The 15,729-nt window shown below is 38.8% G+C and overlaps 2 protein-coding genes across 3 annotated transcripts in view; both read left to right on the forward strand.

Moving 5' to 3' along the window:
• The first annotated feature begins 213 nt into the window (after positions 1 to 213).
• Positions 214 to 15,729, forward strand: part of LOC124144196 (phosphoglucomutase-2-like) — a 44,209-nt gene continuing 28,693 nt past the window's right edge. For both annotated transcript variants that reach the window (XM_048388108.1, XM_048388109.1), the window contains exons 1-5: positions 214 to 450; positions 10,969 to 11,068; positions 12,725 to 12,792; positions 13,275 to 13,363; positions 14,110 to 14,194. In XM_048388108.1, the coding sequence (XP_048244065.1) occupies positions 382 to 450; positions 10,969 to 11,068; positions 12,725 to 12,792; positions 13,275 to 13,363; positions 14,110 to 14,194 (411 nt within the window). In that variant the 5' untranslated portion in view covers positions 214 to 381. The remainder of the gene's footprint in view (positions 451 to 10,968; positions 11,069 to 12,724; positions 12,793 to 13,274; positions 13,364 to 14,109; positions 14,195 to 15,729) is intronic.
• On the forward strand, positions 1,494 to 8,226 carry LOC124144191. The gene is made up of 3 exons (XM_048388111.1): positions 1,494 to 2,262; positions 4,089 to 4,187; positions 5,473 to 8,226. The coding sequence occupies exons 1-3, from the start codon at positions 2,154 to 2,156 to the stop codon at positions 6,720 to 6,722; spliced, it is 1,458 nt and encodes a 485-aa protein (XP_048244068.1). The 5' UTR covers positions 1,494 to 2,153; the 3' UTR covers positions 6,723 to 8,226.

Consider the following 15,729-nt stretch of genomic DNA (forward strand, 5'->3'; position numbering starts at 1 on the left):
AAGCTTGACGATGCGCCCAGACAACCGGGAACCCAATCCGATAGTCGCTACCGTAAACTGGCATGTCGTATGTCAATGCTGTCGTAAACTACACGTCTTTGTATCCCATCATATAACAAAACGATATCGACAAAAGTGGAATCCCAAGGCTATAATTAAAATATAAACAGTGCGATTCTTAAAAAGAACAACTTCATTGATCGACAGTGGAAATTGGAATCGACCTTGACCTTGACATTCGTAGGCGACATTCATCATAGTTCAAGTGTTCACCCTTCATGCTCTCGTTCGGTTCAGTTTCAGCTTCCGATGCAAGTTGACTCTACAATTGAATCAGTCATACACTGTTTTCTGCGTGGCAGTCGGTAGAATCAGCTCGAAATGGAGGATATGAAAACTGGAAACGCTGACATTGACGCAAAAGTTGAGGAATGGATGCGTTGGGATCAGGTAAGTCTCATAACGACTACTATACCTAGTGAGTATATGGTTCGTGTGCTAGAATCGCCTCGGTTGTGATCATTGTGCCCATGCTTGTGGTTTACTCGGACCCCGTGGTACCGCGGCATTCATCGTATCGCGGCATTTGTGATTTCCGATAGTTCACGCGGGACACGCCTCATAGCGGCTGTCTATTAATGCAAATCAGTAACCAGGAAGTGCTCACTTCGTGAACAATTTCAATTTTCTCGGAATGTTCCGTCTGCTGTAAGTAAAGAGTTATTAATGCGTTGATACATACTTCTGGCATCTGTTGTAATATTGCCTTACCCCCATCTATCAATGGCCAACGATATAACCCGCAGTTCCCCAAGTAAACTTTCTCTATATCGACCTGAACTAGGCCTAGATCATCTGCATATTCATGGCGACTAATGAGGTAACGGAAGTAACGTAGTCCGCACTTTGTTTCCCGCTCTGTGCCCAGAATCTATTTGGAGATCATAAGGGCCATAATGCCAAACTTAGAAATACGTTCTTCACTAGTAGCCAAAAGATAAATATATACTTTGGGCATACTAGGAGTGCTTTTTATATATTTATTGTTGACTTTTAACATTTTTCCATTTTGTGACAAATTATTGTCATCCAATTTTTTTTTTACAATCTTAAAATATAATTTCTGATATTTTGATGTTGACTTATAAAAATATTTTTCTCTTACTTTTCGGTAAATATGCATTGAATACCTATTGCTGATAACACATTTAGAATTTTACTTGTGCTGTCTTTGCACTTGTCTGGACAAATCACTGATGTCTGGCATGATCATACCAAGTGGTTGGTAGAATTTTGTCCTCTTTTTGTACAATTCTGACCTCCATACACAACTTTTCTCACTACCGCGATACGATGGAGTTCTCTCCCTTGTCAAACAGAGCGCGAGGCCCGGCTTTTACTCGGAGCTACTAATGTAAATAATGAACTTTTATCAGTAAAATATGCATTGTTTGATAACATGAAGGATATCTGATACAGAGAACACGAATAAACATAAAGGTTAGTGAGTGCATTTTGTTCCGTTTAGCGTACATGACAAGTACCGCGATACCCCGAGGTTGCAGGCTATAGTGTGATATATTATTGAATATGCCTTACGTTTTGAGACAGTCCAGAATGAATTTGTCGCTTAGTTTGTTTGCGGAAATATGTGCATTCAACAGACCATGCACGTTATTTCGGTCGTGCAATCCATGCAATTCCGCCTTTCGCATAATATATCCAGATTTGACCTTTGGTGTCCTGGAAAGAGTTGGAATTGGCACTGCCGGAAGTAGACGAAACAACGGAAACGGACATTTTCAGCAGAAAACACAGATTTCTGTAGCTTCAGGTATTCTACCAGGATCCGTTGTTATATTTCCAGTGCATGTTTTTTTACTTGCTGACACAAAATTTATAAGTTCAAACTGTATCATAGATGTAAATTATACTAACTATAAATTTTAATAATAAAATACTGAAAATTGGTTGTGTTTCCTCTGTAGCCTGCATGGTATAATTGCCAAGAAACACATGGAACTATTCTAAGATCACTGTGCTATAAATATTATGATGCTTGTATAGTAGTTGTCAGAGATTGAAAGTCTTCACTGACATAATCGGAAATCAGTTAAGGAAAGGCTTTGAAATATAGAAGAAAAAAACAGACAATGGAAATTTCCCTTGGAAGTAATGAGAGCATTGCAGAGAGGAGAACTGTTATCTACAGCTTCAAAGATCAACCGTTCAAGTCACCGGAAGATCTACTGGAAATAGTTGGTATGTATATTTACATCCTTAAGGTTATTAAATATTCTAGTTGTATGGTCAACGTTTTTAACATTCTGTGATTCTCTTGCTTAACATGCTTAAAGGGAAAGGAGGCCAACCGTTCTGAAGCTTTGTTTGTAAACAACAAAGGCCCTGCTCGCCTTTTTCTGCAAGAGAATTTTTTCTGCTCCATTAACTACACCGCGGATGTTGGCTTATCACATGACCCGACTTTTATCTTGTTTGTAAAAAAGCACACTTATTCTGAAATAAGAACAGATGGGCCTAATGCAAACCTTTCGGTGTGCTTTACATTTGTTTTGCATAATTATTTTGACATACTACTATAACTGCGACAGTGAGGTGCATGACAATATAGGTTTACACATCAAAGCGACGATATCACTAGCTGTACATAGGGCTTCGAAGGCAGCAGATGTGGTTTTAAAATACCCAAATGGAAATAGTTTTTCACATTTCAGGATCTTTACTCAATGATAGCTATGTTTATATAAATGTGTATGACTTGTTCAAAATCAAACAGATGTAAAAGACATGAATGGACTGCCTAAGATGTGATGATGTGACAGAGGTACAAGGCTGGGTAGGACTGTAATTGGCTTCCTCCGACTGAGGCATATTTATGTTGTCATCTTGGCTTTGATGAACACTAGGGCTGCTATGAGGCGAATACGATTTGTTTCATGACTATAGTGTAATGAATACGAATATTTATTCCTAAATACAATAACAAGTCAGCAGTTGATGGATTATTTGTTCTATTCCATGAAACAAAAGCAACACAAACTATTTGACATGGTTTGTTAATTATAAACATATTATACATTTATATACTTCACTTATCCAGGTACTAGTATCTGCTAGAATGCGACAATGACCAGTGACCACACTATTGTCAAATTAAATATTATAAGAGTGTTGTCTTTGAAGAAATCTATGCATATAGTATGTTCTTATGGATATTTTTAGATACAGGGTATGTAACTGAACATGACTGCATATTCATAAATATTCGATTCTATTGGTCACGAATAACGAATACAATTCATGAATGGATACGGTTTGATTCACCGAATACGCGAGTGAATTGTAACAGCCCTAATGAACACTGCATGGCTTCTAATCCAATCAAGATGGAAATTAGTATTTTGTACCATATGAAAAACACACAAGCTTTTTTTCGATTTGCCTCTAATAAAAAGCATGACTGAAGCCAATTTTATCTGCACATCGCTTACGTTGTCGACTTTGCTGTCCGGAACGCTATTGTTTTGGTTTGAGAATTGAATTGGGTATGTGACGTCACACTTTGAAAGTAGTTCATGCATGATTTATTAACACAAACAGAACCGTCAACATACTGTCCCTTTAATCAGTATTATATAAACAATAATGAAGGATGGTCCTGGGATCCTTGAACATGTTGAATTTTTTCTGCTACTGTGTTGTGATCTGAAGACCCCATAAAATATGTAATTGTTAATGCTACAGTTATGACAAGGACCTCTTGACTTTCATGCTCACTTAATTTTGAACACTGATGTTTCAAAAGATCTTGAAATGTGAATTTTGTTAAAATTCTGTCTTGCAACATTATTCATGTGCATGACAGAATTTTAACAAAATTCATGATGAGATATATGAGCTATATTGTATATTTGGTACTGATGATGCTGGTATATTAGATAAGCACTAAATCTGAAATATGATACAATTAGCCATTAACTTGATACCAGATATTCATGATATTAATCATGTTCATACTGAAACATTTTGACTAATTTACAAAGATTACAAAGAAATGTATATTTCAGCAAATCCTGATCTTCAGAGAGTGAGCACAAAGCCACCTTACCGACCTAAAGCAGGAGAGGTATATGTCTACCACCATGAACAGACTTACATGGATAAAAGTAAGCCATCACTGTTGATACAAAGTTTTGTGTGATTGTCTAATGCCACACTCAGCAATATTCCAACAATATGACGGCTGCCTGGAAATAATTGGGTCTGGACCAAACAATCCAGTGATTGACATCATGAACGTCAAATTCAGTCCACACAATTGGGATTCAATGATATGCAACTAATCAATTCCATTTAGTGGCCTCTTACAACATAGGTTGCTGGGGACCTATATTCTTATCCAGAATCCCCACAATTGGTTAATACAAAGCCTGTTTATTAATGCTCCAAAGCATTGCAATTGTCCCTTGAGCAATCACAGCTTGGGATGACAAATTAAAATGATAATATTTGACATTGATACCATGCCACACTAATGACAGTTTCAATGGATTAGACATAATAATTTGTTTCCCAACAAATTCATTGTTTGATGAGACCACTGGGTATCCATTTACAGGTTAATGGATATTATGCTACATGTACATGACTGTAAGCCAAGCTGCCTCATTTGACAATGTAACAAGTTCTATTACTGTCTAAAATAATTATTGCGATTGTGATTATGTTGAATATAACAGCAGTCTTTGCAAAATGTTTGAGTCTACTATTTCGAACCTGTCAACTGACATCGTTTTCAGTAGATCTTGGTATTAATGTATGGACTTTTATTAGTAAAGCTTTATCACTGTTTATACTAGACACAACTACATTTTAATAGACTTGGGCTACGGATTAATGGTTTAAGTCAAAGCCTGTATCAATGAATATTCATAGTATCATCAGAACCACTACCTTTCTCTTAACTTCGACAAATGTCACTGTTGTGAGCTGGGAGTGATGGTTCGGGGTGGGATAACCTTGTGGTTAAAGTTGCCATGTTTTCCATATATTTATGATATGAGCGACATGTAGTTCGTAATTATTACTACAAAATAAAAACATATTTTATCTTCAAAATTATCCTGCATATTTTATTGAAACGATTTGAGATGAACTAATACAATTGGAATTTCTTGCCCTGCACTTGCCGCCAACCGTCAATATGAGCAGACGACTTGATTTTTCAAGCCCAGGTCATGAATCTGTTGTTAGTGATTGCAATACAATATTTAGAGATATTACTCTGTATCCATGATGGTATCTGGAAAAGTGTTTGTTACAACAATTTGACTGGGAATGGTACTGATCCAATAAGCTTCTTAGTAATTGATAATGCTGTACAGAAACGAAGTGCAAAACAAAGGTCACACATTCATCAAAATAGTAATAAGCATTGTCTTTCATTTACAGAAACTTGGGTCTATGATGGCTATCGGTGGAGAAACAATGGCAAGAAAAAGTACCCAAAGCCTTCACCCTTGTTCGAGAAAGTGTATTTCACTATTGACTGTGCAGATGCAGATAGTGTTGACTTCCGTCGCTGTGTCTATATCCCGATCAACAAAGAACTGAAGTACATGGTTGTGCAGTACTTTGGCGCTGCATCTACTCCTGGCCTGTTTTCTTCTGTTGAAAGAAATAAACTGTCAACTCGACCCAACACATCTAGGTTCGAGTATTTAGAATCTGCGGACAGTGATAACTCTTTAATTAGTGACCAGATGAACATTTCTGCTTTCACAGCTAGAGATGAGGGAAATTTGATGTCTCAGATAGGAGACATGTCTCTCCCATCCACATCAGGAATGGTTAAGAAATCAACAGTATCGGTAAGCCTCATTCCAAATAACAACCGTTCTATTGTTGACGACTCAAATGGTGCTGAAGTGGACACATGGGTAGAGAAAGAGGGTGAAAACAATTTCAAATTTAGCCAGAAAACATTTACAGATCTAATGAAAATATGTTTTGAAATGAGGAATAATGATTATTTTTGGTCCTTCAGCTCAGCTCCGGAAGTTATTCTTCTATTTGGGAGCTGTGACCTGTGTTCCGACCTCAATGACTTCCTGTCAACACGGAATGACACCATACAGTGTCTGTCTTATAGCACATCACCGTGCCTTGATGGATTCTTCATATCAGTCTTGTCGCTTCATCATCCAAAGTTTATTCTCGTGGAGTCAAGCAGGAGTCCACCTGTTATTCCTCTAGTGTTCATGATCCACCAGGATAAGACCCCTCTTAGTCATACAAGTCTCTTCAATCTGATTGTGGAACATCTTCCAGCTTTGAGGGTTGAAGCCAATGAGCCATCCCTTGCAATAATTCTTGACAAAGATCCAAATGTTATGACTGTAGTTAAAAAGTGCCTTCCAAGCTGCATCACCCTTCTTTCTCCTTCTTTCATCAGACGAGAAGCTCAGTGCTGGCTGACTAAGAACATGCACTCTAAGCGAACTGACCGCTACCTGACCGATTTAGAGGATCTGATGAGGGTAAGCTCCAAGTCAGAATTTGAATCACTCCTTAACAGTCATAAACACAACTGCAGTAGGTCTTGGCTGAATTTCTTTGATAGTCAGCTAAAGGATGACATGATCAGCCACTGCAACAACTGGATGAGGATAAGAGAAGGTCATTCACAAGGAGGTCCTTGAGGAAAACCAGTGCCCTCCCTTGGAACAGGTGTTATATGACCTTGAACTTTGCCATGAGGCAACCATGGATGTCCTGATCCAGGCCTTGTATTTCCTTCACCAGTTTCTCATGACAGAGCTGCAGAGAGGGAAAAGTGGATTTGGCTTGTACAGGCTTCATGAAAATTATATTTCAGAGTTTGGACATCCAGTTATGGTGAATTGTCAGTTTGTGGGGCAACCTTCTGAAATAGTTCAGTTGGTAATGAGTAGGAGGAAGAGTGCTTGTAGTAAGACCAAGGAAAGTGGCGCCACCTGTGAGGGTGATCAAGGGGAGATAATGCCAATCAAGCAAGAGCCAGCAGGGGAAGAGGATACAAGTTATCTTGTTTTCCGTGAAGGAAATATGGTCATTGGAAATGAAAATGAAGAAGACAATGGAGACAGTTGTCTGTGGGAAACAGTTGGTGCTCAACGTAAGAGGAAGTTCTCATCTGACGATGTTGGAGACTCATGTACTGACATCAAGAAACAGTCTATTTCACAATAGTGGATGTTATGTTAAGACTGTGTTCTAAATAATACCTAACCTTGTATATATATATACAAGGACAGGGGTATACAAGATAATAGATGTTCACTGTGAGTTGCATTCCTTAGCCATGCCAGGATCCAAGGATCTCTGCTTCAGATACAAGATTGTCCCTGATTTAGAGACTTAGTTTGTCAGCATCACATCTGTTGTTTGAGGAATTAATCTATGACCTGCATTACTTTTGCCTTTCATCTCACAACACACAGTGATGTGACTGTACGATGCTGAAACAGTGTTAATTGTGGTACATTTCAGACTGTATTATATTCAGTAGATTTAGGTGTAAATATGTGGGCTTTCATGTGCTTGCTAAGTTAACAAACTGAAAGGATATTTTACTGGACTTGGGTTTTGGACTAAACATGCTGAGGTGCAGACTGCAACTCACAATCTCATGAATGTTTAAATATTGCTGTAATTGTTTGTAACTTAGAAGGGTTTCACGAACTAGGGATGTAGTGTTACCAGTTTCTTAATGTACTTATCAAGTCATATGCCTGGTTCCATTTCTCTCATGAATAAGATGTGTGTATCCTTTCTTGATAGTTATCGTTAATAAAATTTATACATTGACTAACAAGGCAAAATGGGTCACTCATATCTAGTGAGGCTCTGTCATATTGGTTTTGTGCAAAATGTGTGATGATGATACAAGACACAGCATACATGATGACAACCTCGATTATCAAGGGTAGTATATCCCCATTCGCTACCATAGCTTTTTTTGAGTGATTATGGTTTTAAAACGCTTTCAGCAATATTCAAGCTATATCACAGCAGGGGTCACTAGAAATGGGCTTCACATATTGTGCCCGTGTGGGGAGTCGAACCCAGGGTCTCTGGCATGACAAGTGAAAGCTTTAACCACTAGGCTACCCCACCGCTCATGGACTGTTACCGCCTCCGTGGTCTAGTGGTAGAGCGTCCACCCGGAGGGCGGAAGGTCTGGGGTTCGATCCCTGGCCTCATCATACCAAAAGACGTTAAAAGATGGTACTTGTTGTTACCCTGTCTGGCGCTCGGCATTAAGGGGCTAAAGCAAGGACTGGTCGGCTCAGAGTCAGTATACTCTGTCTGAGTGGGGTATTCATGATAAACTGCGGCATGGTATCTCAGTGAGCTAGCACTATAAATCGGCATCAGTCCGGACTAGTACAAGCAGCCACACACACACACACGTGCATGCACATCGCTATATAAGTGCAATAATCTTGGACGCGACGTTAAACCCAATTTCACCTTACCTCACCTCATGGACTGTTCTAAGAGAAATGGAGATGATGACGAATGGGTCCAGGGTATTTATCATAATAGAATGGACATATGATACACTGGATAATTGAGGATGTCATAATAGAACATATGCTATTTGTGTCACCAAAGTCTGTACAGTTAATCAAGATTTATGTGTCACACTATGTAATATTCCCTATCATTCCTTTCAACTTACTTTGAAGTTTCTGTATTGCATTCCTTTGACAGAATAGAAAAGTACTTGGAATTGTTTGTGAATAAATAATGTCTTAATCTTGGTGAGTGTTCTTTCTTCCATCTGATTTGTGTTGATGGCATTATGTGAGTCAAGATGGCCATTACTACTAATGTTTTTGTTTTTTAAAGCCTAACTCTTCGATGTTCCAGCTATATGATGCGGGCCAGTAAATAATTGAGTCATGACTAGACACCAAGTCTGACCACCCATTCCATTAAGTCGCCTGTTTACAAAATAAATTAATAATTTTGGAAGAGTAATATTTTCAGTACACAGGAAATATGCTGAAGGAACCAGCAATCTCACAACACATATGTCTCAGCACCCCCGAGAGTACTTAGTTATTGTCTCTAGTATTCAAATGTTGTTACTGTCTGCACATCAACACAGCCAACAAGAAGTCATTTGTTTACATCACTGTACATCTTCCAGCTACATAACTCATAAACATGTCAATGGCAATATATCACAATACAGACCTTAATAAATTATGAGGCCGACCCATAAGAACCAAGGCTGAGAACTCAAGGAGCTCTTTTTGTAGGCCAGTGACATTTGTTCCAAGTATTGTATATACCCTTATGGTGAAATGGGGTTTAACGTCGCACTAAAGATTATTGCACTTATATCGACCTCTTGTCGTTTTAGATGCTGTTATGTTTTTCATGTTAATTATACCTTTGCCAATTATATATAATGATTGCGAAAAATGTTAACAAGTTTTACAGGTTGTACAATGTTGTACTTCGTTATCCTGTGATGATTGTGTGTCTTCTGTCTAGGGGCTAAGATGGGAGCTGGGTAGCTCTGGGGCTCTGAAATAGCAAGTCCCTACACTGGAAGTTGTATACAGTATTGACGTTGAACCTCAATCATTGTGTCAAACTTAGATGTAACAAATTCCTGGTTGTTTCGAATTCAGCTTCTGTTCCCTGGGAATTCCTTCTATATGTTGATCTGTCAAATGGAACGGTTGTCTTGAACTCATTTGGGAGTCCCAAGTATCCAAATTAAGCATAAAATTCCCCTGATGTCTCGAACAGTTCAAAATCGAAAATAAAGTCCACACCCACCTAATTTTCAACTCACTTGAAACACAAATGACTGTTCTCACTGCAGGATGCTTTCTGATAACATGCCAATATCCAATCACATCAAAGGTGCAAGCTGACTGCTTTATACACACTGGCAGCAAATGACAAAAGTGTTCTCATGCCTTTGACAAATGAACATTGAGAAATGAGTAAAGCAGATTAAGATTATGTTAGTGAATCTTAATCAAGTTATGAGTGAGTGAGTGAGTCAGTTGAGTTGAGAGTTGAGAAAACTCCGCTTTGAACAATATTCCAGTTCTATCAAGGTGTTCAAGCTATGATGTATACTACGCTGATCCAGACGGCGATAGTGAGATCAATGATATGCCCGAGTAGCCCCTCCCTTAACTACCAGGAACCTCGGCACTGACATTTATGCATGCCTTGAAAACTAGTGTTGCATCAGGACCTGGTAATAATCTCTAATAACATGATATTTGCTTTTTGTAAATTCCTTTAGTTGGTTGTCTCAAACCAAGGATAATTCAAACTGCAGGTACAAACGAGGTTCAACTGAAACTTTTCTTTGGTATTTCAGAATCTAATCTGTTATTATATATAGTGTTAACATTTCATTAAAAAAATTGTCTTCTGTGTACATACACTCAAATTGAAGAGTTTATAAGTTTGACTGGCAAACATATTCGTTTTCTAACTGTTACAATTTTGAGAACATCCTTAACCATTGTCTGTATTTTGCTTGAATATCTCTACAGATATTTGGGTTAAAGTCGTGATAGTGGTACAGCAGTTTGAGTCACACACAGCAGAGTTGTGCTTTTTCTCATGCCAGGATCCACAAATTGTAGTTTGGATTTTTTCTTGATAATGATCTTTGGTCAATCAACACAGTACCTGTTTACCAAATTGCAAAAATCTATCACCTGTGTCATTTTTGGCTTTCCTCCTACATTAAGCTGACATGCTGAAATATTCAAAGCAGCATTAAAGTTTGATTCACTTACCCTCTCATTGTAAGACATATATGAAGAGGAACTAAACAGGTGGCACAAATAAGAAAAGATTGCTAAAAGTTGTGCAATACTACATCCAGAACTATTTTCTTTGCAACTATTTCTATTGTAGAATGATACGAATCGTGCTGAGATCCGACAACTGGCTTTGGAGAAGAATGTTGATGAGTTAAAGAAACGCCTGCTTCAGAGGATGGAGTTTGGCACAGCAGGTTGGTAAAATCGTCAGAGTGCAGATCTATGCGAGTAGTTACATCTGAAACCTTTACAGAGTAGATGTAGAAGTGGGTGAACACCATCCACTGAAGAAGAGCTGGAGTCATGGAAAAGGCAGAGCAGATATGAACATGGGCAGAGCAGATATGAACATGGGCAGAGAAGACATGAACATGGGGGGAGCAGACATGAATATGAGCTGACCAGACTTAAACATGGGCAGAGCAGACATGAACATGGGCGGAGCAGAAATGAATATGAGCTGACCAGACTTAAACATGGGCAGAGCAGACATGAATATGAGCTGACCAGACTTAAACATGGGCGGAGCAGACGTGAATATGAGCTGACCAGACTTAAACATGGGCAGAGCAGACATGAACATGGGCAGAGCAGAAATGAATATGAGCTGACCAGACTTAAACATGGGGAGAATAAACATTAACATGGGCAGAGCAGACGTGAATATGAGCTGACCAGACTTAAACATGGGCAGAATAAACATTAACATGGGCGGAGCAGACGTGAATATGAGCTGACCAGACTTAAACATGGGCAGAGCAGACATGAACATGGGCGGAGCAGACGTGAATATGAGCTGACCAGACTTAAACATGAGCAGAATAAACATTAACATGGGCGGAGCAGACGTGAATATGAGCTGACCAGACTTAAACATGGGCAGAGCAGACACAAACATGGGCGGAGCAGACGTGAATATGAGCTGACCAGACTTAAACATGGGCAGAGCAGACATGAACATGGGCGGAGCAGACGTGAATATGGGCAGAGCAGACACGAACATGGGTGGAGCAGACATGAATATGAGCGGAGCAGATGTGAATATGAGCTGACCAGACATAAACATGGGCAGAGCAGACATGAACATGGGCGGAGCAGACGTGCATATGAGCTGACCAGACTTAAACATGGGCAGAGCAGACATGAACATGGGTGGAGCAGATGTGAATATGAGCTGACCAGACTTAAACATGGGCAGAGCAGACATGAACATGGGCAGAGCAGACGTGAATATGAGCTGACCAGACTTAAACATGGGCAGAGCAGACATGAACATGGGTGGAGCAGATGTGAATATGAGCTGACCAGACTTAAACATAGGCAGAATAGACATTAACATTGGCAGAACAAACTCTGACGTCAAATGAAAAAGGTTGCTGTCATCAGTGCATGTCTGTGCTATCGGGACAGATGGAGCCTGGGTTTCACATCATGCTGATGCCTAGGGTTTGACTTCCCACCTTGGTACATGTGGAGCCTATTCTCCGTGGACCTGCTTTGATATTGTTGGAGTGTCGTACAAAGCAAAATTACTTAACCACTTTGTGTCTGACAAGAATAGTGTCTTGTTGATATTTAGTTTGTTAATCAGATTATCACTGCAGCCACAGATAAGCTTTTTTACTTCAAATGCAAACATTTTAGCACATACTTTGGAAAACAATTTATGTCAATTGATTGTTTATTTTGTTGAACAAATTGATTTAGTTATATATGTTTTTCAAGATGATTAGTATGCTCGAATGGGAGTGTAAAGACATTGGAAACATTGGGAAATTTGCAGAGATAAGTTTTAATCGTATAGGATGCACTTGTGGTGCTGTAATGACTGTGTGTCTTCTGTGGCTCAGGTCTTCGGGCGAGGATGGGAGCTGGCTACTCCATGATGAATGACCTCACGATCATCCAAGCAACACAGGTAAGTCTTGTCAAACAAATACTGCATCCAAGAAACAACTTGAATTATGTCTACCAGTAGTATTGCTCAAATGTCACTTTCTATTCAACTTGACGAGTTGTTGACATCAACAGGAGCTTATGTCATATGGGTTACCAGGTTTTCACTTTGTCTGCTTTCACTGCACTAGTATCATGTTTTTCTACAAACACCCTTGGCTTATACATAGGTAAGTTTTTACACTATGTTGAGATTTCAAACATATGTCCCTAGCTATAGCAAAATTCGAGTTTGATTTTGAAAAATTCAAAATGGCCACTACACCAGCAAAAATTATTTTAAATACAGCCCTCAGGTAATTCACTGCTTGTCTTTAGCCAGTTGTTTTGCAATTATTAGAGGATGTTTATGTAATTGTTATCCACAAGGAATCATGTCATAATTGTGAATTATCTTCATCAGTTGCTATCCATAAATAAGTGTCATATATTCATCTTGATCAGGGTCTGGTGAAGTACCTTATAGCGTCGGTTCCAGATGCCAAGAAGAATGGTCTGGTTGTGGGATACGATGCCAGACACAACAGCCAGAAGTAAGTATACATGGTATAGACAAGAACTATAAATATATCACCGATTCCTTTGGTTTGATTGTTTGATTCGAGTAGTAGAAGTTTGGTAAGGTGTTTTCTTTAAAAATAATGCATAACTATATTCTATATTTTATCAACACAGATCATTGTAAATCACATTGTCTTTCTCAAATCTGAAATAATTTTGGTCTGAACAGAACAAACAACACAAAACACCAATGTCCCCTTGATTGAGCATCTTTTTGATGTGATGATATGAGCTCATGAGAACATTTTGGTTATGTTCTCGACATGGAAGTGACTATAACATTTGTACAGAAATCAGATGTTCAGCTCCAAATCTCATTCTCACTCATATCGTGAGAGGCGGTCAGGTTTGCTCGTCACGCTGAAGACCCGGGTTTGATTCCTGACATGGTTACAATGTGTGAAGCCCATTTCTGGTGTTCCCCGCCGTGATATTGCTGGAATATTGCTAAAAGTGGCGTAAAACCATACTCACTCACTCACTCACTCATAACGTGAATTTGGAAGCCTCCACTCAGATTGGCTGAATAAAAAGTTCACCTGACGTGACATCACATGGAGGGTTTATCACGTCTTCACATGGAGACGTATCAAAACAGAAGTAAAAGCACATCCACAACATTCACTCAACTCACTTCAGAAACAATCGTCATGTGATCACCAACTGAATTATTGCTAGCTTAATGTAAATCCCAATTCACACACTCTTCGTTGTTTAGATGGAGTGAGCTGGTAGCAACCATATGTATCAACGAAGGTATGCTAGTCTACAAGTTCTCTGAGATCTGTCCTACTCCATATGTGGTGAGTCTCCTGTGATCATGTACCTACAGCAGTACATTTACCCACCCCTGTCATGATCTTATGATGGAGATACAGGCACAATAAAGAGACGAACATACTGTGTTTTCAATGTGGAACTAGGTCACGACCAGTGGGAGGTTTTAAATGTGTAACCTAGCTCCACATTGTAGACAATATTTGTATCTGCATTCTACTGTGACAAATTGAACACAAATTCTCTGATGGTAGCCAAAATTTTGAATGAAATTGCATGGATTGATTAAGTGGGTTGTCCAACATCGATTATAGCCATTAGTGAAAGTTTGGTGTTGTACGTACGCTTGAACATGGTTTCTTCTGAGGATTCACTCGCATGTAAAACAGGCATTGACAGTGTACAGACAGATCAGTGGCAATGCTAGCTTTTGACAATGATTGAGATTTATTTGTACATATTTTCTCCATGTAATTTATGATGTTATAGGCCAATTTTCGAGCCTGAGAATGTATGATTTGGCCATGCTTACCTCACTTTAACATGTTTATTTGTTTGTAATTAACTTCTATCAAACTACTTTTATAAAAATCTGGTATCGACTGGTCATATTGACCTCTTAATAGTCTTATGAGCACCATGTGTCCACGGAAGCGTAGTTTATCTCATCGTCATGACTTGCATAAACACAACATGGGTACACCCTCTATTTGTAACAAACCAGATATATTTACCCTAATTCTGTGAGTTGCCTACTTGTCTCAAACACGTATTGTTAGTTGGCTCAACTTATCCTTGATCACCAGTAGCAAGGTTTAGTTCTACACCACACGTCATTATTATGACATCATACCGCTCTTTGCGGAAAAAAAGATATGACCTCACAGTTGGCTATAGAAAAGCGCTAAATGTCAAGCTCTCTGTGAATTGTTTGATAGGCATTACTACAAAGTTGACAGATGACAAAGTAGACACAATTTGCCTACTATGAACTCATTAAGCAATAATCACTACACCTATACAAACTTATCCTCTTTCATTGGCTTCATGTCCCATTGGCTTCCACCTATGTCTTCTCCGTCCATCATGTTGTGACAGTATTATTCTTCTGTTGTCATTACCTACTCATGTTGTGTGAAGCCTATTTCTGGAGTCCCCCGCCGTGATGTTGCTGGAATATTTCTAAAAGCTGCGTAAAACCATACTCACTCACTTACTCATGTTATCCCACTCACGTATGCAATTGGTGTTACTGTTAATCATCCACCTACTATATATATTCTGTACAATGTTCTTCATTTAGTCTTGCTTGACAATGGTATAAGGATCAGTACTGATCAGTACTAAAGAAGTTGTTATCCATAAATTGTGTCTACTTTGTCAAGCTCTCCGTGGTCTCTAAAACTGACAATACACTATCTTTGTCAATTCCTTGATGTTTTCTGCCCAATATGTATTGCTGCACATACTTTGAATAGGGTACATGTTGTAGTAACTGCAACTCTGCTTTTTGTAACCTACAATTTTACAAATAATTGTTTTAAAATGCTCACTGATACTG

This window comes from Haliotis rufescens, unplaced genomic scaffold (assembly GCF_023055435.1).
Source record: "Haliotis rufescens isolate VD_foot unplaced genomic scaffold, xgHalRufe1.0.p SCAF_7, whole genome shotgun sequence".
Lineage (NCBI taxonomy): Eukaryota > Metazoa > Mollusca > Gastropoda > Lepetellida > Haliotidae > Haliotis > Haliotis rufescens.